This window comes from Chiloscyllium plagiosum, chromosome 6 (assembly GCF_004010195.1).
Source record: "Chiloscyllium plagiosum isolate BGI_BamShark_2017 chromosome 6, ASM401019v2, whole genome shotgun sequence".
NCBI classification, from domain to species: domain Eukaryota; kingdom Metazoa; phylum Chordata; class Chondrichthyes; order Orectolobiformes; family Hemiscylliidae; genus Chiloscyllium; species Chiloscyllium plagiosum.
This window is the reverse complement of record NC_057715.1, coordinates 46,035,625-46,061,199: the sequence shown is the minus strand read 5'-3', so window position 1 is coordinate 46,061,199 and position 25,575 is coordinate 46,035,625. Positions and strand designations below refer to the sequence as shown.

General features: G+C 43.1%; 1 protein-coding gene across 1 annotated transcript in view; it reads right to left on the bottom strand.

Moving 5' to 3' along the window:
- LOC122551042 (zinc finger protein DZIP1-like) overlaps window positions 1–25,575 on the bottom strand; it is a 278,342-nt gene that overhangs the window by 251,209 nt on the left and 1,558 nt on the right. The window contains exons 2-3 of the mRNA XM_043692685.1: window positions 20,631–20,781; window positions 19,287–19,478 (exon numbers count right to left, since the gene is read on the bottom strand). Of these exons, the coding sequence (XP_043548620.1) occupies window positions 19,287–19,478; window positions 20,631–20,781 (343 nt within the window). The remainder of the gene's footprint in view (window positions 1–19,286; window positions 19,479–20,630; window positions 20,782–25,575) is intronic.

Genomic DNA, 25,575 nt, shown 5'->3' with positions numbered 1-25,575 from the left:
GTATATGGCGTACTGGCTTTTATTGGTAGAGGAATTGAGTTCTGGAGTCCTGAGGTCATGATGCAGTTGTATAAGACTCTGGTGCGGCCGCATCTGGAATATTGTGTGCAGTTTTGGTCGCCATACTATAGGAAGGATGTGGTGGCACTGGAACGGGTGCAGAGGAGGTTTACCAGGATGTTGCCTGGTATGGAAGGAAGATCGTATGAGGAAAGACTGAGACACTTGGGGCTGTTTTCATTAGAGAAAAGAAGGTTTGGGGTGACTTGATTGAGGTGTACAAGATGATTAGGGGGTTAGATAGGGTTGACAGTGTGAACCTTTTCCCGCGTATGGAGTCGGGTATTACAAGGGGGCATAGCTTTAAATTAAGGGGGGGTAGATATAGGACTGAAGTTAGGGGTAGGTTCTTCACTCAGCGAGTCGTAAGTTCATGGAATGCCCTGCCAGTAGCAGTGGTGGACTCTCCCTCTTTATGGGCATTTAAGCGGGCATTGGATAGGTATATGGAGGATAGTGGGTTAGTATAGGTTAGGTGGTCTTGGATCGGCGCAACATCGAGGGCCAAAGGGCCTGTACTGCGCTGTATTCTTCTATGTTCTATGTACTCCCAGTGCCATGTGCTAGTGGGTACAGTGCACCTGAATGCGTGGCTCAAGTGTTGGTGCAGGAGGGATGGATTTAGATTGCTGGATCTTTGGCATCATTTCTGGGAAAGGTGCAAGAAGAATGGTCTACATGTGAACCAGAGTGGGATCAACATTCTTGCTGGATGGTTTACTCTTGCTTTCGGGAGGAGTTTAAGCTAATTCAGCAGGGGGAAGAGACCCAGATTATTTGCAGAATAGGGGCACAGAACCAATCAGTAAAACAATCAAGTTAGAGGGAGTGTAGCTGTATTAAGTTTCAAGGGAATAAGGCAAGGCTAGACAGTCTTTAATACCAAGAGTTTGACAGGTTAAAAGGATAGGTTTAGGGTGAAGATTGACACATGGAAGTGTGATATAGTAGCCATTACAGAGATGTGGTTGAGGGAGGGGCAAGACTGGCAACCAACATTCTGAGATGTGGAATCTTCAAGCAAGACAAAGGAAGGGCTAAAAGAGGAGGCATTACATTATTAGTTAAGGAGACAGTTATACTTTAAGATCATGATATCTTGAAGGGGCATCGAATGAAACTTTCTGGATACAGCTTAGGAATTATTAAAAGGTCAGCCACATTGCTAGCTGTTCATTATAATCCCCAGAGAGTCGGCAGGAAATTGAGGAGCAAATTTGTGCACATTTCACAGATATTTGTAAAAATAATAACAAAAGGGTAATTATAGTAGATGATTTCAACTTTCCCATAGTGTTAAGCATAGTGTTAAGGGCTTGGATAGGATGGATTTCTTGAAATGTGTACAGACGTTTTTAGGCCAATACACAGAGGGTCCAACAAGGGATGGAGCTGTTCCAGACCTAATTCTGAGAAAGGAAGCTGGACAGGTGGTTGTGATGGTACTTGGGAAGCATTTTAGTGATAGTGATCACAACATGGTAAAATCTGAGCTTACTGTGGCCAAAGAAACAGACAAGTCACAAAACAAAAAATACATTTTGGATTGGGACAGCATATTTTTTAAAAATAAGGCAAGACGTGGCCAAGGTAGACTGGGGACAGCTACAACTGGGGAAATCTACAGAAAAGCAATGGTGTTCAAAAGGTAATGGGTCCGCCATGTTCCCTCTAGGGTGTTAGGGAACAATAACAGCCCACAAAACCTTGAGATATTCAGGATACAATGAAAAGGAAAAGATAAGCTTTTAGCAGGTACAAGGGGAACAAATCAGCAGAGGCAATAATGGACTACAGAATGTACAGAGTGGAGCTTATGAAAGCAATTAGGAAAGCAAACAGTGGATATGAGAAAGTTCTGGCTGCTACAAGTAGAGACAATCACAAGACATTCTATAAGTATATCATTAGGAAGGCAGGATAACTGGGGAAAGAGTAGGGCCCATCAGAGTCCAAGGGCGCAATCAGGAGCCAGGGGGCATTGGCAGAGTGTTAAACCAATACTTTACAAGTGTTTTTACTCGAGAGAGGATGAAGGTATGGAACCCAGGGGAGACACTGAGGTGCTTCAGCAAATTGACATAGGGAAGGACAAGGTATTGGGAGTGTTGGCAGGATTAAAGGTAGATAAATCTCTAGGGCCAGATGAATTGTGTCCCAGGCTGCTGTAGGAGGCAAGGGAGGAGATTGCAGAGGCACTAACCAATTTTTTAAATCTTCTGTATCCATGGGGAGGTGCAAGAGAACAGCTAAAATGGTTCTAATATTTAAGAGAGGTTGTAAAGATAAGCTAGAGAATTACAGACCAATGACTCTCACATAATAGGAGGGAAACTACTGGAGAAAATTCTGAAGGACAGCATCTGTCTCCACTTGGAGAGGTAAAACTTGATCAATTGCTTTGTCAGAGGGCGGGCAAACCTAACAAACTTGATTGATTTGGTGACCAAGTAGATGAAAGTTAGTGCAGTTGATGTAGTTTACAGAGATTTAACAAAGCCTTTGACAAGATCCCACATAGGAGACTTATCAAGAGGGCAAATGCATGAGATACAGGGTAATTTGATAGAATGTAATCAAAACTGGCTCAGCTGTTGGAGACAGAGTGCGATGACAGAAGGTTGTTTTAGTGACTTCAGTGTCCAGTGTATACCATAGGGGTCTGTGCTGGATCCTCTATTATTTGTCATTTATACAAATGACTAACTACTGTGTGGAGGGTTGGTTTAAAACTTTTGTGGATGACACAAAGATTGGTTGGTTGATTAACAGTGAGGGTTGAGTGTCTTAGACTATGAGAAAATATAGACGGGATGGTCAAATAGGCAGCTAAGTGGCATTTGGAATTCAACCCTGAAAATTGGGAGATGATACACTTTGAAAGGAATAATTTGACAAGAAAGTATTCAATAAACAACATGATACCAGGAAAGTTTATGGAACAAAGGGACCTTGGCATCTTTGGCCATGGGTCTCTGAAGGCAGAAGGGCATGTTAGTAAGGTGGTGAAAAAAAGACTTGTGAGACTTGCTTTATCAATCAAGGCATAGATTACAAAAGCAGGGAAGTCGTAATGGAATTGTGTGGAATTTGGTGAAATCACAGCTAGCATACTGTGTGCATTTCTGGTTGCCACATTACAGGAAGGATGTAACTGTACTGGAGGGGGTGCAGAGACGATTCACCAGGATGCTGCCTGGGATAGAAAATTTAAGTTATGAGGAAAGTTTAGATAGGCTTCGGTTGTTTTCTTGGAACAGAGAAGACTGATGAGCGATGTGATTGAGATTATGAAAGGCACAAGATTATGAAAGGCATGAACAGAACATATAAGGAGCAGCTGTTTCCCTCAGTTGAAAGGTCAATCACAAGGGGACATAGGTTCAAGATGAGGGGCAGGACGTTTGGGGGGAATGCGAGGAAAATCTTCTTCATCCAGAGGATGGTAACAGTCAGGAATGCACTGCCTACGAAGGTGGTGGAGGTGAGTTACTTCACATCTACTAAAAAGTACCTGGATGACACTTGGCTGTCATAATATGTGGGATTACAGTAACTATAAACCAAATGCTGGTAAATGGGATTAGGTTGAATGTTAGGTGTTTCTGATGTATTGGTGTAGACCCAATGCCTAAAGGGCCTCTTCTGCACTGTTTGATGCTATGTGCTCTAATGGAACTTATATGCTTAGGGCACAGTGGATCAACAAACTCACCTTGTGGCTGGACAAACAGGTTAATTTCTGGTTTACTCCTTTAGTTAATCCCGACTAAACGGTTTAATGTCATTTCTCTCCCTTCCTTGGTTAGAACAAGTTGAACTTGATTAAACTATTTAAAAATGGAAAGGGAAGAACAAGAAAAAATCCTACATCAGTAGAGATGAAATGCTCAAATCTATAATAAAAGACATGATAACAGAACATTTGGTCAACCTTACAGGTGGACAACTAGTGGATGTGGTGTATTAGGATTTTCTGAAGGCTTTTAATCTGGTCCCTCAGAAGACGTTAGGGTAAAATTATAGGTCATGGGATAGGGGGTAACATATCAGCATGGACCAAGAATTGACTGGCAGATAGAAAACAGAAAGTGGGTAGTTTTGTAAGTGGTGGGTAGTGACGAGTAGTGTACTTCAAGGGTCAGTGCTTGAGCCCAGCAATTCACACTTTATATAAATGACCCGGATGGGGGAACCCAAAAGTAACACTTCCAAGTTTGCTAATGACAGAAACCTGGGCAGGATTGTGAGCTGTAAGAAGGAGACAGGGAAGCTTCAAGATGGTTAGACAAGTTGAATTCAGTGGCAGATGTCATACAATGTGGGTAAATATGAAGCTTTACACTTAAGAGAGAAAAACAGGAAGGAGGAATATTATTTAAGGAATATAGGGAACATATGGATATGCAAAGGCATTGTGCACCAGTCACAGAATTCATACATTGAGTAAGGCCAGATGGCCCATCCAGTCCAATCCACACCTATCCTCCAAAAAGCATCCCACCCAGGCCTGCCCTGCTAACCCATCCCCATAATCCTGCATTTTCCATGGCTAATCCACCCAATCTGCACATCCCTGGACACTATGAACAATTTTAGCATGGCCAATCCACCTAACCTGCACATCTTTGGACTGTGGGAGAAAACCAGAGGACTCAGAGGAATTCACGCATTGACACAGAGAGAATGTGCAAACTTCACACAAGTTCACCCAAAGTTCCTGGTGCTGTGGGGTTACAATGCTCGTCACTGAGTCAATGCAAGTAGAGAGGCAGGTGCAGCAAGCAATTAAGGCAATTTATAGGTTGGCCTTTAATACAAGAGTTCAGGAGAAGGAATGTTTTACTGCAGTTTTACAGGGCTTTGATGAGACCAATCAGGAGTATTGAGTGAAGTTTTGATCTTTCTACCAAAAATCTTGCACAGAAGGACTGCAGCAGATATTAATTAAGATGATAGTGGGGATGGCAGGGATGCTCTATGGGAAGAGGTTGGTTCGATTGGGTCTGTATTCATTAGAGTTCAGAAAAATGATGAGGATCTGATTGAAATTTATAAAACTCTAACAGGGTTGGGCAGACTCGATGCAAGGTGAATCCAAAGAGTACTGGACCTGTGGAATTTTTCATCACAGAATGGCTTAGTCTGTTATCCCAATCCCACTCTCAACCAGTTAATCGTCTGTTCTAACCATAACTGGTTATGGTTTCTTTCTTCCTTACAGCCACTTTAATCACGAATCCTCTTGCTCTAACCAGTAAATCTCACTCCCTTAGCAATTGACTATCTGTTCTAATCGAATAATTCTCCATGTCTAAACAGTTAACCTCTCCCATGTCTTGCCGCTCCTCCTTCCTCCATCCCCATGGTTAATTCTCTTGCACTCTCTTTCCCCCATCCCCTTTTCAATTTAAACTCCGCTGAATGGCTAACCAATCTATCCATTCAATACCTACAACTAGTTCTATCTCTTTGCAAGCTGTTATCCCCGTTCTAACCGGTTCAGACCGATTTCTCTCTGGACCTATCCCGCTCCCTGGATTATTTGTAGTTCAGTCCCACTGACCACTTTATTTATGGCGTGTATCCCGGCTCATTTCCAACTCCAAACAATTTATACATGCCAGGTTTATTCTCGCTCTGACCAGTTTATCGTCAAGGTTTACCGCGGTAACCAGTTTATCTGCAGCTCTGATTGCTCCAATCCTGTAGTTTTGACCAACCGCCACATGACGTGTCTTCACACTGTCTGGAACAAAACGGATTCTCTGTTCCGATTGGGGACCGGGTCGACGTCTCAGCCAATGGGATCGGGGTGTAGTGCGTACCCCCTTCACCTCCAATTCCGCCCTTTTTGAAAAACGTTCTTTTTTTAATGAAACGGTGAGGCTGATCAAAATGATCTCTATTGTTCTTCCTAGTAATGTTGATTTAAGGTCGGGGGCCTCACTGCTAATGGACAAAGTGAATAGTTAACGCCCATTCTGTACATGTGGATGAAAAACTGGTTGGTACAAACATCTTCAAAAAGAACACCGTTTTGATCCTACCTCAGGAAAAGATACATGAACTGGTATGGTCTGTGTCTCACCAAATACTTATTTGACCTTTTAATGATTAGGGGTGCCCACAATGATTAAATATATTCCTGGGAGTTTTGCTTGTCCCACACTAGCCATTAGTTGGCCAACCCATTAATAGTTGTGTTGCGCTGCTTTTCTACACCCATTTAGATGGCAGCATCACTTAAATGCTAAGAATAAATGTATTTTTGTTTGCTTTAGCTATGATTTTTCTTAAGGGTTGCACACAAGTGTGTATTGGGAATTCATCTTCAATGTCTGGAGACTCCAAACCAATCCTGGAGGGTTAGCAAATTTATTTCACAAATTGCAAAATAATATGAAATGGAAATGTTGTTGCTGTCAGATAAATGTTTATATTGATATGTTCACCAGCAGAACCTTAATGTTTCCTTCTCAATCCTAAGCAATCTGAGCCAGCTAAAGTGGACTAGGCAGACAGATAAGCAAGAAAGACAGTAAGCATGCAGTAGCAGACATTTGAGTAGGTAATTAATGACTCTTATCAAAAATATATCCCAGTAAGGAGAAAAGATTCTAAGAGAGGGATAAACCAACCATGGCTTAACAAGAAAGTTAAGGAGAGTATAAAATTGAAAGAAAAAACAAAGAAGGAGGCAAAAGTCAGCAATAGATCTGAAGACTGGGATAAATTTAAAATCCAGCAAAAGAGAACTTAAAGATAATACAGAGAGAAAATAAGCTATGACAGCAAACTAGTGTGGTATAAAAACTGACAATAAGAACTTCTTAAAATATGTAAAAAGCAAGAGAGAGGTCAAAGTGACATAGGCCCCTGAGAAAATGAATGTGAGGAGACCATTTTTGGCAACAAGAAATTGGCAAAGGGATTAAACAGATGTTTTGCATCAGTCTTTTTGGTGGGAGACTTTGAATATCCCATTAATGCTAAAGAATATGGGGGAAGAATTAAATAGCACATACGAGAAGTAATTTTAGACAAATTAATGGATTCAAGGTAACAAAGTCCCCTGGCCCTGTTGGCTTGCACCTGAGAGTCTTAAAAGAAGTAACCTCAGAGTTAGTAAGTGCATTGGTTATAATTTTCCAAACATCCTTGGAGTCTGGAGAAGTACTGGATGCCGTTGTGACAATGGAAGGAGGCAAAAAGTGGGTAACTATGGGATGATTACCTAACATCTTCTGTTGGGAAAAATGTTGTCACCAATTATAAAGAAAATAAAAGCTCCACATTTGGAAAATTATAATTAATCAAGCAGAGTCAGCTTGGCTCTGTGTTTTCAGATCCCCAAATGTGTTTTTACTAATTCATTTAAGTTTTTTTTGAGAAACACTCAACCAAGGTGGATAGAGAGGAGCCACTGGATGTGTTTATATGGACTTCTGGAAGGCATCTCACAAGGTACCTTACAAAGGGTTGAGTCATAAAATAAGAGCCCTATGGGTTTGGAAGTAGTATATTGGCGTGGATGGAAAATTGGCTCATGGGCAGGAAAGAGTGAATGGAATGAGTTCTTTTTCAGGTTGGCAACCTGTAAACAACGGGGTTCCACAGGGATGAGTTCTGAGACTACAACTATTTACAATATAGATTAATGACTTTTGGAAGCAAGGAAATGTACCGTAGCCAAATTTGCAGATGACACAAAAATTTGTGAGGGGATACAAACAGTATACACAAAGGAATTGATAGGTTTAATAAGTAGGCAAAAAGTTGGCAAATGGATTACAATGTAGAAAATGTGAAGTTGTTCATTTTGGAAGGTAGAAGAGAAGAACAGAGCATTATTTGAATGAGGAAAGCTGCAGTACAAAGGGATTTGGGGATACTTGTGTATGAAGCACGAAAAGCAAGCACACAGGTGCAGCAGGTAATCTGGAAGGTTAATGGAATGTTGCCTTTATTTCAAGGTGGTTGCAGTGTAAGAGTAGGAAAGTCTTACTGCAGCTGTACAAGGTTCTGATGAGACCAGATGTGATGTACTGGGAGATGTTTTGGTCCCCTTATTTAAGGAAAGATATTGTTTGATTGGAGACAGTTCAGAGAAGGTTCAATAGGATGATCTCCAATATGAAAGGATTGTCTTATGAGCAAAGATGAAACAGGTTGAGACTCTACTCACGAGTTTAGAAGAATGAAAGATGATTTCATTGAAACATGATTCTTAAGTGGTTTGACAGGATAAATGCAGAGATGATATTTCCCCTCATCGGAGAGTCTGTTACCAGAGGGCATTGTCTTAAATTTCCACATGTTTACTCTGAGATAAGAGGGTATTTCTTCTCTCTGGGTTGAGTTTCTTTGGAACTGTGGGGGCAGAGTCCTTTTTGTAGGCTGAGATAAATAGGTAGGTGGAAAAAAGCAAGAAAGCAGATGTGAGGAATGTCAAATCATCCGTGATCTTATTGAATGGGGAAGCAGACTTATGTGGGTCTGCTCTTGTTCCTATTTCTTCTGGTCTTATAATGCAGCTTTGTTCCCCTCTTCCCTCAGCACTTCAGAAGCTTCACAAATGATGGGATGCTTTTAACCAGGTTTCCCCTCCTTTTAAGTTATTACTACTAATTTGTGCTTCACTGAGAATATAATGTTTGATTTGCAAGTACCTGTGGCAATGTGCAATTTGTCTTTGACCAGAATTTAAGGTCTGTGCACATTAAATCTGCATGCATTGCAAGTGAGCAAGGAAACGATTGGAAATAAGAAATACCTGGAATTTGCTAAAGCATGCAACATGTATTTGCCCCTTTAATATCCTAGCATTCAGCAGACATGACCCAATCCTTTCACTCATTGAGCTGACACCAACTCCACTCACCATGGACATTGTCCTAGCCACTTTCCAGTTGCATTTTGCAAGTGATGACAGGGATCACTGGTCAAATAGACACTGAGTACAGGGCTCTGCCTATTTTCCATGTAGCAAAACACAGTTTTACATCCCCTTTTACCTCACCCTACTCTTCTAGACAATTTCGACATTATCTCCATGTGCATACCAACCACTTGAACTGTCTTCCTCAACCCTAACATTACACTTTAATGACATCCACCTGCTCTTTGTTCCTCCTTTAATTCTTCCTCTGCCCTTATAGGCCTCCCTTGGACACATTTCAACAATGAACACCTGGGCCCACAAGACAGTAGCCTGTGGTCACCTTCAATGAACAGCCTTAGATATGACTGACTAGATCCCTGTGTTTTCAAATCCCCAAATGATACACTACTGGTGTTGGTCCTACAAGGCTGAAGATTTCCCACTCCCCAGAAGTGGTCAAACAGATCCCCTGACCTTGGGTTAGGCACACGACTGAGCAGGGCCAAGTCTCCCTGGATAGTGAGCAGAATGTGCTTATGACTGAAGGTATCAAGACCATCACCTCCTCCCCTCCACCTCTCTTTCCCCCCCCCCCCCCCGCCAACAACAGACCGCAGCATAACCCCCCTCCCCACCGCCTTGACAGGACTGAACATTTGCCCCTATCCACTTTTCAATTTGGTCACTTGGTTGCTTAAGTATGCTGCGCGTTTGTCATGCAGGTACCTAACATATACTTTATATGTAAGATTGATATCTTGGTGTGTCATTCATAAATAAAGCCATCACTTCAATCCCTATACAAATGGGTATGTTTTAGCATGACAAGCAGTCTGTGTGCCAACGCAAAACACATCAATACGACACTACTGTACTAATATCTGTAAAGACTGTACTTGTTAATTGTATTTTTGATTACAGACTGAAATTGGAGAATAGCTGGTTTTAAAGTCAAGGATTGTTGAAGAGGTTGATCTCTTTAAAGTAAATACTTATTGTAAGTGCAATGTACATAATTGTTAGTTCATGCAATTGGGAGAATTCCAGTAGATGAGCTAGACCAGAAAATTGTGTAGAAAACATGATTCAGCTGGCAACAAGTAGGTGAACCGGTGATGGCCGGTTGTCGATGATAAAGACTTTCTGCTTTCCAACAATTGTCATTGGCTTCCGAGTTGATGATCAGCTTGTCTGTGACCACTGAGGTCAGAAGCTTTAAAATTTATGGAAATGGAGGTACTGTTTGTCTCTGATTTAAAAAAAAACATTAAAGATGCTGCATTTGCTGGCAGTGACAAATGTGCGCAATACACCATATTAAATCTCATGTGCAGATTTCTGGGGAAAGGAGCAGAGAGGAATTAGACATTGAGATGCACAGTGTGGGGGGGGGGGTGAGAGGTCAAGATGGTACAGGAGAAGAGATTGTGACAGGTTGAGGGGAGGTAAGAGAGTGAGAGGAATGGGGAAGGGAGACATGGGGGAGAAGGCCTCTTGGCTCCTCCTTGCATCACAGATCCAAGATGCTCCCTGTCACATGGTCATGCGCAATTAGTGTATTTGCACACAATGTCATAGTCTCTGTGATGAGGTTTGTGTGAGGAATTTTGTCTTCTCCAATGAGCATGCCTGCTGTTGCCAGTGACAGCAAACACTGCCAGTAAATAGAACCAATTTATTTTCCCTCACCAGTTGCTGTAAGCTGTTGCTGTTAACCAATCAGTTCATTATTGAGAGCTAGCTGCTTTGTATCTCCAGCAGACAGGTAAAAGTACCAAGAGATGTTTCCCAATGTGGCAAAAGGATGGTCTAAGTGAGGACAGGGACTATTGATTTACCTTTCCAGATTTTCTTTCCACTCATAACGTTATCTTGTGACTGTCTGGATTTTTTACAACGGCAGCTTTAAACTGGGCGAGTTATCAGTTGATGGTTCGTAATTGTTCACCTGTAGCTAAAATCTACTTATTTATATAATAAACAGTAATTTTTGCTAAGTACAGAAACCTGGTGCTTTCTGTCAAACTGATTATAAAAAGACAGGTAAATTGGGGAACTTTGTGTACTTCTATAAAATGTTTGACTTTTATGACAATTCCAAGAATAATAGGCCTGACTTCCAGTGCACTGTCCCAGTGAAATGTAACATATCCTTTAGTTCTGGCTGAAGTACCAATATGCTCAGGGAACGTCACAGCATGACAAGGCAAATATGCTGCAAGCATGTTGGTACATGCTAATTGAGTGAATGCTGAAAAAACAAACGAGCAGCCCAGAGATGCAACCTGATCCAATTCGGGACAATGAGTTGGGTTCCTTTTCCTGTGTGTGCAAAGTGTTCTGTCATCAGTCTTTTAATGATAGCTGCTGGTGTGCCCTACAATGAAAGTCTATGTTTCCTATGTGTCCTACAAGTGGATCAGAGAGGCACTATTATGGTTGTGAGGTGTTGGCTCCAACATTTTCCAATGTCTATGGATAAAGGGGTTTGTGTGGCTGGATTATATCCTGAGATGCAGTTTGGTGCTGAGCAAGACGGTGGCTCCTCACAGCTAGTAGCAAGGTAAAGTTGTCAGGGTACCTGTTCCAGATTCTATGTCCAGAAATCTGTGTCTAGTTGTTCAGCACATTTGATAGGATAAGGAGTTGAAAGTTATTGAGGGAAGTTGCTGAATTAATACGACAAATTATAGTTTCCCCTTAATTGGCAAATTGAGTTTCTCTGCTCACCACATGTAGAAAAATGCAGCAATGTGCTCCTATCTAATTCTGTTACAAATCTTGCCTTGGCCAATGCGGCTTTGCAGTAATTCATATAAAATCTGAAAAGGCTCAAAATGAATTTACAATTATGAGGAACAGAAATTTTCAAACAAGAGTAAGAGACCAGTCAATGAGCTAGTTGGAGAATTGTGGATCCTATTTTATACAGAGCTGAAAAATCTCTACAGAGGTCGGTATCCTGTCACCATGAGCATCTGGACCCGTGGCAGGATCTCTCGGTTCCGCAGTCGGTCAATAAACACTCACAATCAGTCTGATTTTTAAGATTTCATTCTTTTTATTTCTTCATACGGTGAAGCATTGATCTCCCAGAAACAGAGGTTAAACACTTCTGTGTTCTTCAGAGGAGCTGCTCACATGGCTTAAAACAAAGATATTTTTATACATTTCTTAAAGGCACAGGCTATGATCGCATAGTACATTCAGACAATTACCAATCAATATACAATATGGCTTTATTTGACAGTTACTTGGTCTAATGATATTTCCTGGGACTAACTTTGTTTTCCAACACTCGGACCTTCATTATCTCACTAACTGTGTCTTTGCACCTGCATTTGAAGGTCAGTTACCTAGTCTAGTTATTTCTATGCTGAAAAATAAGCATTGTGTGCTAATCTCTGTTGAAGCAGATTGTGGTTACTCAATATGCAGCTAAAGCAGAATTAAAAGACAAATTATGCAGCTTTTTGCAGATTTGTCAATTTGCAGCCTAGAAGCCATTTTGTCATGTTATTTGCATAGAGTAGCCATTTTATTACCATCTAAGTTATTAAAAGCATCTGTTAAGCAGTTGTTCCTGACAACAACTAGTTGCCTCAGCCTGCATTCAGTTTTCAGATCCTCATCTCCCCGCTTTGGTAATTCAATGACCACACCATAGGATGGGAGGGCATGGATTAGATCAGTCCAGTCGAATGGACACTAGAGATTGCCATACTTCCTTCTCCTCTGAGGAGGAAGTAGGTGTAAGCAATTGTACCTCCTCATCTTCATTTAGACCGAGAAGAAGCATCTTCTGGGAGGGACCGATGTTGTCAACGGAAGTTGTTAGCTTGGTAATAATACATTTAATCATAGCAATGTCAGCAAAAAGACAAATTAAAATAATGTCAATATACATGGCCAGATTTATCAACCAGTTGTACCATGAGCCAAAACCCTAATCTCCCCGTGCAGTGCCTTCTATCATTTGATTTATGAAGGTGTGGATGTTATCTACATTCTTGGTAATGTTCTTGTTGAGATCAGTAACCCCCATCATAAACTTGCCCTTTACTATGGCGTAAACCCCACCCTCCTTGGCGAGTAGATAGTCGAGGGCGTACCGGTTTTGCTGTGAAAATAGACGTAATTCTGAGAGCATGTCCTTAACTCCTGCTAAGGCTGAGGCTGTCTCGTTGCCCAAGAGGGTGAGACCACAAATAAGAGTTTCGGTTTTGATGGCTAATAATTCCTGCAGATCCTCCTAAGGAAAATGTACTAAGAAATGCGTAGTCCACAAACTGAGCTTTACTGCTGCCCAATGCGTGCAGAATTCAGGCGAAACTGAATGTTTGGTAGGGAAACCCCAATCCCGTTCCCAGGTAATTGGACAGGGAACAGTAGTCTGGAAAAGTATCCCCACAGCTGCAGCACCAATTTCATCAAGAACAAGGAAGTTTAGGGTGTAGGTTTGCTCGCTGAGCTGTAGGCTTGATATCCAGACGTTTCATTATCTGGCTAGGTAACATCATCAGTGGCGACCTCCAAGTGAAGCGAAGCTGTTGTCTCCTGCTTTCTATTTATATCTTTCTCCTGGATGGGGTTCCTGGGGTTTGTGATGATGTCATTTCCTGTTCATTTTCTGAGGGGTAAATAGATGGCATCTAGATCTATGTGTTTGTTTATGGTGCTGTGGTTGGAGTGCCAGGCCTCTAGGAATTCTCTGGCGTGTCTTTGCTTAGCCTGTCCCAGGTTAGATGTGTTGTCCCAGTCGAAATGGTGGGTTTTTTTCATCCATGTGTAGGGATACGAGGAAGAGAGGGTCCATCAACATCGACCTGGCAAAGGAAACACTTACCACACTTTTAGAAGAGACCATCACACACACACCAATCACCATCAACCACATTATCAACGAAAACATCATGAAGCTAGTGTACCTGTGCCTCACCACCCACTTCACTTTCAACAGCATAGTCTACAAACAAACCAATGGCACACCCATGGGATCTCCACTATCAGGATTCATAGCAGAACAAACAGCCCTACCAACCATCAAACCAAAAATCTGGGTCCGCTACGTAGACGACACATTTGTCATCACAAAACGAAACAAGATAGAAGAGACATTTAACATCATCAACAACACCCTCACAGGCATAAAGTTCACCAAGGAGGAAGAAACTTACAACAAACTCGCATTCCTGGACGTCACAGTTGAAAGAAAGGACAACGGAGAAGTACAAAACTGCGTATACAGAAAACCGACAAACACTGACCAAATACTTAACTATACCAGCAATCATCCCAACACACACAAACAAAGCTGTATCAGAACACTATTCCGACGAGCCACCACACACTGCAGCACAGACGAACTTCGGAAAACAGAGGAGAACCACCTACACAGCGTATTCAAGAAGAACGGATACTCAAAAAATACAGTGCGCAGATTCCTCAAGAACAAACCACGACAAGCAGACCAAACACAGCCAGAAACCCTAACCATCTTACCATACATCAAAGAAGTTTCAGAAATGACAGCCAGACTACTAAGACCCCTCGGAATCCTAGTAGCACACAAACCCACCAACACTCTCAAACAAAAACTAACAAACTTAAAAGACCCAGTACATCCCAAGGACAAAACCAACGTCATCTACAAAATTCCATGCAAGGACTGCCACAAACACTACATAGGACAAACAGGAAGAAAGTTAGCCACCAGGGTACACAAGTCTAACATGGGGAATCTTATCAAACATCTTACTGAAATCCATATACACCATATCAACTGCTTTACCCTCACCTGTTTGGCCACCATCTCAAATAACTCAATAAGGTTTGGGAGGCATGACCTACCCTTCACAAAATCATGTTAACTATCCCTAATCAACTTATTCTTCTCTAGATGGTTATAAGTCGTATTTCTTATAACTTTTTCCAACACTTAACTCACAACCGAGGTAAGGCTCACTGGTCTATAATTTCCAGGGTTGTCTCTACTCCCCTCCTTGAACAAGGGGACAACATTTGCTATCTTCCAGTCTTCTGGCACTATTCCTGTAGACAATGACGACATAAAGATCAAAACCAAAGCCTGTGCAATCTCCTCCCTAGCTTCCCAGATCATCCTAGGATAAATCCCATCCGGCCCAGGGGACTTATCTATTTTCATACTTTCCAGAATTGCTAAAACCTCCTCCTTGTGCACCTCAATCCCGTCTAGTCTCGTAGCCTGCAACTTCGTATTCTCCTTGACAACCTTGTCTTTCTCCAGTGTGATTACTGGCAAAACATATTCATTTAACGCTTCCCCTATCTCCTCAGACTCCCAGCACAACTTCCTACTACTACCCTTGATTGGCCCTAATCTTTCTCTAGTCATTCTTTTATTCCCGATATACCTTTAGAAACTTTTAGGGTTTTCCTTGATCCTACTTGCCAATGACTTCTCATGTCCCCTCCTGGCTTTTCTTAGCTCTCTCTTTAAGTCTTCCCTTGTAACTCTCAAGTGCCCTAACTGATGCTTCATGTCTCATCCTAACATAAGCCTTCTTCCTCCTCTTGACAAGAGATTCAACTTTTTTACTAAAGCACAGCTCCCTTGCCCAACCAATTCCTCCTTGCCTGACAGGTACGTATTTATCCAGGACACACAGTAGCTATTCCTTGAATAAGCTCCACATTTCAATTGTGCACATCCCCTGCAGTTTCCTTCCCCATTCTATGCATCCTTATCTTTCCTAATCACATCTCAATTATGTTCCCCCCAGCAATAACTCTTGCCCTGCAGCACATAGCTATCCCTTTCCATCGCTAACGTAAACATAATTGAATTGTGGTCACTATCATCAAAGTGCTTTGGGCGGCACAGTGGCACAGTGGTTGGCACTGCTGCCTTACAGCACCAGGGTCCCAGGTTCGATTCTGGCCTCGGGTGACTGTGTGGAGTTTGCACATTCTCCCTGTGACTGCATGGATACTCCGGTTTCCTCCCACAATCACAAAGATGTGCAGGCCAGGTGAATTGGCCATGCTAAATTCACTATGCTAAATTGCCCATAGTGTTAGGTGCATTAGTCGGAGGGAAATGGGACTGGGTGAGTTACTCTTCGCAGGGTTGGTGTGGACTTGTTGGGCCGAAGGGCCTGTTTCCACACTGAAGGGAATCTAATCTAATCTATGGAGTCCCCAATAACTAATGCTCTGCTCATCTGCCTCCTTCCCTTTGCAGCAACACACACAGTCTCTGTGCTAGAGAGCTGTACCCCATGGATTACCCCTAGTAAATTGTCCCCCCCGACAGTATCCAAACGTGTATACTCGTTATTGACGGGAGCGGCCACAAGGCATGACTACCTCCCTGTAACTCCTTTCAATTACCTCCTCCGCCTCCCAAATAATCCAAACTTCAACCACCTCAAGCTCCAGTTCCCTAACATGGTTTTTGAGGAGCTGGAATTGGGTGCAGTTCCTGCCGATTAAGTCAGCAGGGACACTAGTGGTGACACTTACCTCCTACAAAGATAGGGTGCTGGGCTAATGGTCGGATACTTGGTAGTGTGGATGAGCAGAGGGATCTTGGTGTCCATGTACACGGATCTTTGAAAGTTGCCACCCAGGTAAATAGTGTGGTGAAGAAGGCATATGGCGTACTGGCTTTTATTGGTAGAGGAATTGAGTTCTGGAGTACTGAGGTCATGTTGCAGTTGTATAAGACTCTGGTGCGTCCGCATCTGGAGTATTGTGTGCAGTTTTGGTCGTCATACTATAGGAAGGATGTGGAGGCACTGGAACGGGTGCAGAGGAGGTTTACCAGGATGTTGCCTGGTATGGCAGAAAGATCGTATGAGGAAAGGCTGAGGCACTTGGGGTTGTTTTCATTGGAGAAAAGAAGGTTTAGGGGTGACTTGATAGAGGTGTATAAGATGATTTAGGGGCTTAGATAGGGTTGACAGTGAGAATCTTTTTCCACGTATGGAGTCAGCTATTACAAGGGGGCATAGCTTTAAAATAAGGGGAGGTAGGTATGGGACAGATGTTAGGGGTAGGTTCTTTACTCAGCGAGTCGTGAGTTCATGGAATGCCCTGCCAGTAGCAGTGGTGGACTCTCCCTCATTATGGGCATTTAAGCGGGCATTGGATAGGCATATGGAGGATAGTGGGCTAGTGTAGGTTAGGTGGGCTTGGATCGGCGCAACATCGAGGACCGAAGGGCCTGTACTGCGCTGTACTCTTCTATGTTCTATGTTCTATGTTCACTTGGAGGGCGCCACTGATGATGTTACCTAGCCAGGTAATGAAACATCTGGATATCAAACCTACAGCTCAGTGAGTAAACCTACACCCTAAACCTCAACATGAGCTACAAGCCTTCACAAACCTTGCGACAAGGAAGTTGCTTGCTCTACCTTAACTGATAAAGTTTGGGAGATTTGTAGCTCGGGTGCTCGTTGTCGTGGTTCTGTTCGCCGAGCTGGAAGTTTGTGTTGCAGATGTTTCGTCCCCTATCTAGGTGACATCCTCAGTGCTTGGGAGCCTCCTGTGAAGCGCTTCTGTGATGTTTCCTCCAGCATTTATAGTGATTTGTATCTGCCGCTTCTGGTTGTCAGTTCCAGCTGTCCGCTGCAGTGGCCGATATATTGGGTCTGGGTCAATGTGCTTGTTGATTGAATCAGTGGATGAGTGCCATGTCTCTAGGAATTCCCTGGCTGTTCTCTGTTTGGCTTGTCCGATAATAGTAGTGTTGTCCCAGCCGAACTCATCTTGCTTGTCATCTGAGTGTGTGGCTACTAAGGATAGCCATTCATGTTGTTTCGTGGCTAGTTGGTGTTCATGGATGCGGATCGTTAGCTGTCTTCCATGAGGACTGCCACAACCCAAAGGACTAGCCACACTACCATACATCAAAAACATTTCTGAACTGACAGCCAGACTACTGCGACCACTAGGACTCATAACAGCACACAAACCAACAGCCACCCTCAGACAACTCACCAGGACGAAGGACCCGATACCCAGCATGAGCAAAACCAATATAGTGTACGAAATCTCATGCAAGGACTGCACAAAACACTACATAGGACAAGCAGGAAGACAGCTAACGATCCGCATCCATGAACACCAACTAGCTACGAAACAACATGACCAGCTATCCTTAGTAGGCATACACTCAGATGACAAGCAACATGAGTTTGACTGGGACAACACTACTATTATAGGACAAGCCAAACAGAGAACAGCCAGGGAATTCCTAGAGGCATGGCACTCATCCACTGATTCAATCAACAAGCACATCGACCTGGACCCAATATACTGGCCACTGCAGCGGACAGCTGGAACTGACAACCGGAAGCGGCAGATACAAATCACTATAAATGCTGGAGGAAACATCACAGAAGCGCTTCACAGGAGGCTCCCAAGCACTGAGGATGTCACCTAGACAGGGGACGAAACGTCTGCAACACAAATTTCCAGCTCGGTGAAAAGAACCACAACATTGACTGAAAAAATAATAACCAGGTTTAGTATAGATAATGGAGGGAGCTTCCCAGTAAGAAGCATATCTGTCTTTGGGTCTACCCTGGACATACAGGTAGTCCATGGCCACAAAGTATGGTTGTCCTGAGCAATTAGGGTGAAAGCTATTCAATAAAAAGAGGTGGGTCCTTCGGTAAGAGATCCGGTTATTGTCCCAGAATGGTTCCTTCCATCCCACAATTGGGAAGGTGGAGGTACCATTTAGGGGTATATAGTGAAGGTGGGTGCCATTACCCGTACCGCAAAGGGCCTGAATACCAGCAATAACAGAGACACACTTCTCCGGTAGGCATGCACATGAAATGTGAGGCCCCACAGGGGAGCAGTAGCAGTTGATACGTAAGTGTACCCCCATCCCTTACCGTCATAACAGTTGGGATAGTGTATTAAGGAAGTCCACAAGCAACTAGCAGGTGGGGTAAGTAATAGTCAAAAGAAACATTTTATCTGGTAAATGCCTTCGAGATATTCCATACTCTGCTGTTGGGATTCGGGAGGGGGAAAGAGATCAAAGAGTCCTTTGATGATGTGAGGGCGTAACAGATTACTTTATCCCAGCTGAATATTTTATTGTGACTTTGAAGAAGCAAATTGTTAGTGCAAGATAGCATTTTCCCCCTTTTCTCTTTTGCGACATGCCAATTTAGACCTCTCTGGATAGGGGCGAGGCTTACCCGGGCCACCCATAGCACAGCTGAAATCAAACTGACACAAAACACCTTGATAGGGTAAAGACCATTGAGACTATAATGAAGTGCCTGATCATCTTGATGCATTTGTCCACTGTGGCAATCCTTCTTGGTAACATTACATGCATTGAAGGAATCAGTCTCTCGGCACACAATTACATCTTTTAGGCATAAATGGTACACAGTCTCTGGTTGTTCAGGATCACATGGGTAAACAGTCCCTTCCTGAGCACCAATGCTGGCGATGACGAGTCCATGTAGCAGGGTAAGTTCAATCTTCATAACGGTCGATTTTGGATCAAAGATTAGGATATCTAAAAAAGAAGAATTACTATTCGAAACATGCAGCTATATTTTAGTAGTTTGATTCCAGTTGCTCTCTGTTCCCCAGTTGGGGTGGTGAGAAGGACCCGGAAGGGTCCTTCCCATCAAGTTTGGAAGCCACGGCATGTCCAATTCTTGATGAGAACGAAGGAACCTGGCTCAACAGTTGGAACATGTCGAGGGAAGGGAGCTTCTCATGAGCAGCACAAATATGGGAGTGAAGACCTCACAAAACTTTAGTCGAGGAAAGAACATAGGAGGACATGTCCTCAGTCATGTGGTGGAAGTGGAATTGGGGAGGAGTCCTCATTCCAAGGCGTGCGGAAAGCTCGACCGTAGACTATTTTGGCTGGGGACAAGTATGTTTTACCCATAGGAATACACTGTAGGTGGAACAATACCAAAGACAATAAACTAACCCAGAAAAGACCTGTCTTAGAAGTCAATTAAGCAAGTTTATTTTCAGAGTCTGGTTACAGCGCTTCAAGCCCTGCATCCTGTGGGCAATTAGCACAATGAGGTTGGCGGCGGATCCCAAAATGGGAACATAATTCCTCATTAATATCACCAATAAAATGAGGACCATTGTCAGAAGACAGGCAAAAGCAAATACCAAAACAGGGATAATCTGCTCGAGCAAAATATTTACAATGGTTTTGGCAGTAGCATTTGGAAGTGGGGTAACCTTTAACTCATTTGGGGGAAAAAAATCAACAATGACCAAAACATGCATATAGTGCTGACACTTTTGCCACTCAATGAAGTCAAATTGAAGGGTTTGAAAGGGCTCTTGGGGGAGGGGTGTCTGCCCCAGTGGGCAAGGCACACTCTTGCCGGGTTGTGCTCTTGGCAGGTGAGGCATCGAGCACTGATAGTTTGGGCCATCTGCTGAAAGAGAGGGTGCTACCAGGTGGTCAAGAGAAGGTCAGATGTTGAGTGAGAACTGCAATGAGTAGCATTGTGGAGACAGTCAACGACCTGTAAGGCAAGAGCATCAGACATACAAATTTGACTAGCTGGAGTGGTCCAAAGTTTAGTTACAGGGTTACAATAACAGCTGGCCTTGGACCACAACAGCTTTTCAGAGTCAGAGGCAACAACATCTTTAATGGTTGGCATTAGGTTGTCTGAGGTTGACTCACTCTTATCAAAGCTTTCGGTCTGGCTCATCATTTTAGGCACAATCAAAAGATGGCTGCGAGAGGCTTCTTTTGCGGTCTCATCAGCAACACGGTTACCAATGTCAACAGGGGATTGGCCAGTGGTATGCGCAGCACATTTAATAACAGAAACCTGTTGTGGGAGTAGGAGTGCAGTTAAGAGGTCAGAGACAAGCTGGCAGTGAGAAATGGGAGTGCCTGTAAATGTCAAAAACCCTCTGCATTGTCTGAGACGCGAATACCTTTATGGTCAGTAGAAGAACTACCATCAGTGAACATGTTGGTATCAGAGTCTGGGATAGGGGCATCAGAAAGATCTGGATGAATTTTGATGCCCTCATTAATGAGGAGAAAATAGTCATGAACTGGAGTGGATAAGGGTGACGTGGGATGTGCAATGAAATCGGCAGTATTAATGGTGCTACAGTACTTAAAGGTCAGTCAAGGGTTGTTGAGGAGGTAAACGTCATAACGGTTTTGGCGAGCAGCAGTCAAATGTTGAGTTTGTAGTTGTCTTAACAGGGCGATCACAGCATGAGAACTGTAGACGACAATGTCATGTTGAAGTGTGAGGTTTTCTGCGGACTATAAACTAACTGAGGATTCGAGTACAACGGGGATGTCCTTGGGCAAGAGTCAAGTTTACTGGGGAAATAGACAATCGGGCAGTGTCGATCTCCATGTAGTTGAGTGAGAACTGAGGAAGTCATCCAGAATAGTGCAGTAAAGTTGGAAAGGCCTGTCATAGAGGGGTCTTCCTAAAGCTGGAGCTTGTGACAAGGCATGTTTAAGTTCATTGAATGCTTGCTTTGCCTCTGAGCGAGCTCCAAGGTACCTTCATAGGAAAGAAAAGGGATCAACATCTTAATGAGAAGGGCAGAGTTAGGGATCCATTGTCGGCCGAAGTTGACCATGCCCAGCCACTGGCGAAACTGTTTCACAGTTTTTGGGACTGGGAAAGTGACAATAGGAGCGATGTGGCTCTGTTCAAGACAGCTGAGTCAGCTGACAGGATGAAACTCAGAAACTACCTGGCGTTGTGCAATTGCGATTTTTTTTTTTGGAGGGTCAACATAACTCCGGTGTTTCAGATAGTTGAGGAGGAGGGTGACATCTGAGCGATTAGATCCTTCATCTGGACTGGCAACAAGGAAGTAGTCTACATACTGGATCAGTGCAGACCCTCCTGTAACAGTGAGAGGCCACAATTGTTTCTGTAAGGCCTGAGAGAAAAGGGTCGGAAAATGTATGAAGCCTTGAAGTTGAGTCCACGTCAACTGGTGGTACTTAAAAGTAAAGGCAAATAGGTACTGACTGTCTTCGTGAAGAGGCAGAGAGAAACAAAGCATGTTGTAGGTCATCAATAGCAATCATCGATGGTATCGAGGCTAGGATATGAGCTGGATTTGGGACCAGAGCATGAAGAGGCTGTACAATAGCATTGATAGCTCTTAAGTCTTGAACCAGTCTATACGGGTCTGGCTTGCCAGGTTTTGGGACAGCCATAATTGGAGTGTGACAGTTTGATTGGCAAAAAAACCAGGATGCCTCGGCAGAGAAAATCCTCAGTTAGAGAAGTGAGACTTAGTATGGCATGTTGTTTCAGCTGGTATTGGTGGATGGATAGTAGAGTAACGTTTGGTTTTAGAGTGATCTGAAAGGGTTCACAATCCGTAAGTCCAACATGGGAGGATGTTTCAGCTCATACGTGAGGGTGGACTAAATCAAGGACATCCCGACTTTCATGGTGCAGGAGTGTGGCACTGTGAGAGGTAAGATTTGTATAATAGAGGATAGTTGTCCCTCCTTGGAGAGTTTGCAGATGTAGCAGCAGTGTGGGTCAGCCCTGGTGATTGCACGTTGGACCAAAGGGCCCAAATCTTTAGCACAATGAGGTGGATTGACCTTACAGGTGATATCAGGGGCTGAGTATTTACCTGTTTCCATAGGTGAGCACGGGTATTTATACATAGTCTGCTTCACCCTCCGGCCAATGACCTGAGCCAGGATCTGTATGGTCCATTCAGTACCAAATAAATTCCTGAAAACATCTTCAAGAGATTTGGTCTTGGCCTGTCTGATCATGAGCAAGGGTGAAATGACTTCCAGAACTTTTGGGGGTCAAGGTCAAGTGACCACCATTGGGGTTTAGGGGACTCATACAGCAGGCATTCAACTTAGTCAGAGTCAAGCTGAACACCATCAGGGGAACAGGCGAGTTTGATTTGAAAGGCACACAGCCGATCTTGTCCCATTAGATTTGCAGGATAATGTGGTGGTAATCACAAAGCGGTGGTCCAGGGAATAGCCTTGGAAATAGACAGAAACTGGATAACGGTGGGTTTCTCCTTGAAATTTTGGGGTCTTCTTAGAGATTGGAAGGTTCCTGTCAAATTTCACAGAAGACATTAAGGCTCCTGTGTCAATCAGAAAGGGATACTATCTGTTTTCAACTTTAAGAAAGACTGTAAGTTCATGCTTGTAAGGCACAGACTTCAAAGGAATGCTACGTCGTCATTGGGTAAAGGGGTTATTTTGTGAAGAATTAGTGAGTCATGCTCTGCCTCTTGCTTGTGTCAGAGGGTGATTATTGTTAGGGAATTTCCCCCATTTGTCATGAGGGTAATTTCTATATCAGCCTCCTTGGTTTAGGGCAAGTAGAAGCCCAACGAAAAGCGTGGCCACAATTAAAGCAGCCTCAGGTCAGGCAGACACGAGCCCTGGGTTGCCACAATTGAAACAGGTTTGAAGGGGTTGTCTGGGAGAGACCCTCCGGCCACGTTCACGACCGTAGCCTCGAATGGGTAAAGGACCACTACTACAATGCATAGGTAATTGTTGAGAAGTGTCTTCCTGGACAACAAATTCTGTTTTGGGTCCGCGTCTTGTCTTTGCTGTTTCCACAAAGCCTTAATGGAACAATGGAATTGATTAGGATTAGCGTGACCCAGTCCAGGTTATTTGTCTTGACTGCAGTGTTGACAGAGGGCAGCAGACAGTTCAATAATATAGAGTTATATTTAGCATTGATCACTTGGAAATTCAAAGCTTGATCCTCAGAATAGGACTCATAACATTCTCTGAAGCGTTCAAAAAAGTCTTCAGGAGACTTCTTACTTTTAGAGCGAAATTGGAAGATACAAATAAGGTCAATAGGTTTTGCCAATATGGGGGATGCAACAGCAAGGATATCATCCTGTCACTGCTGATCCTGAGCCACTGCATTGGCGAGGGCACCAAAATCATTATAATCAACCATCAAACTGCCTTGCTCTCATCCAAACACTTGATCACTTCTTCGAAAAATTCCACCAGATTTATTAGATATGACTTCTCTCTGACAAAGCTGTGCTGTCGATTCCTGATCAAACTCTGCCTCTCTAAGTAGAGATGAATTTTCTCCTTTTATTGTTTTCTCCAATTGTTTTCCGACTGCTACTCTTCAAAATTAGAAGGAGGCTTATGATATGTATTGGCAACTGGGATCAAGTGAATTCCTTGAGGAAGATGGAAGGTGACGGATTACACTTAAGAAAGAAATCAGGAGGGCTAAACAGGGAATGAGATGGCAGATAGGGTGAAGGAGAATCCAAAGGGATTCTGCAAGTGCATTAAGGGCAAAGGAGTAACTAGGGAGAGAATAGAACCTCCTACAGACCAATAAGGCCTCACGTTTGGAGCACAACAGATGGGTGAGATCCTAAATGAATATTTCTCATGCGTATTTACTGTCAAGAAAGATATGGATGCTAGGGAACTTGGGGAAATAAATAGTGATGTCTTGTAGAGAGTCCACATTATAGAAGAGGAGGTGCAGATAGTCTTAAAACGCACGAAGGTAGATAAATCCCTGAGATCTGATGAAGTGTATCCCAAGACTTTGTGGGAGGCTAAAGAGGAAATTTTGGGGCCCCCAGCAGATATATTTGTATTATTGACAGCTACAAATGAAGTGCCCAAAGATTGGAGGGTGGTTAATATTGTACCATTATTTAAGGAAGGCTGCAGGAAAATGCTTGGGAACCACAGACCAGTGAGCTTAACAGCTGTGGTGGGTGAGTTGTTAGAGAGGATTCTAAGAGACAGGATCTACAGGCATTTGGAGAGACCAGGACTCATTTGGGATAGTCAGCATAGCTTTGTCCATGGGAGTTTTTTTGAAGGGATGACCAAGAAAGTAGATGAGGACAGTGCATAGACCTGGTCTACATGAAATTTAAAAAGGTCTTTGACAAGGTACCATATGGTTGGTTGTTGAGTAAGGTTAAATCTCATGGAATCCAGGGAGACCTAACCAATTGGACACAAAATTGGCTTGATAGTAGAAGACAAAGGTTGTGGTAGAGAGTTGATTTTCAAATTGGATGCCTGAGACCAGTGGTGTGTCACCAGGATCAGTACTAAGTCCATTGTTATTCATCATTTATATAGTTAGAAATTACGTGACACCAGGTTATAGTCCAACAGGTTTATTTGAAATCACAAGCTTTTGGAGCGTAGCCACTTCGTCAGAACAATGAATCTGTATCCCTAGATCTTTTTGTTCTGTCATATTCCTCCGGGCCCTATCATTGACTGCGTATGTCCCACCTGATTTGACCCACCAAAATGCAATACCTTGCATTTATCCCCATTAAACTCCATCTGCCATACTTCAGCCACTTGCCCAGTTGATCAAGATCTTGCTGCATTTCCAGTTCACTATACTACCACTCTTGGTGTCATCATATTAATTATACCTCCTAAGTTCCAATACAATTCGTTTATTTAAGTGTTGATGTGGAGGTGCAGATGTTGGACTAGGGTTGACAAAGTCTGAAATGACATGACACCAGGTTATAGTCCGGCAGGTTTGTTTGAAATCACAAGCCTTTGGAGCGTAACTGCTTTTTCAACTCTGAAATTTTGTGATTTCAAATGAACCTAA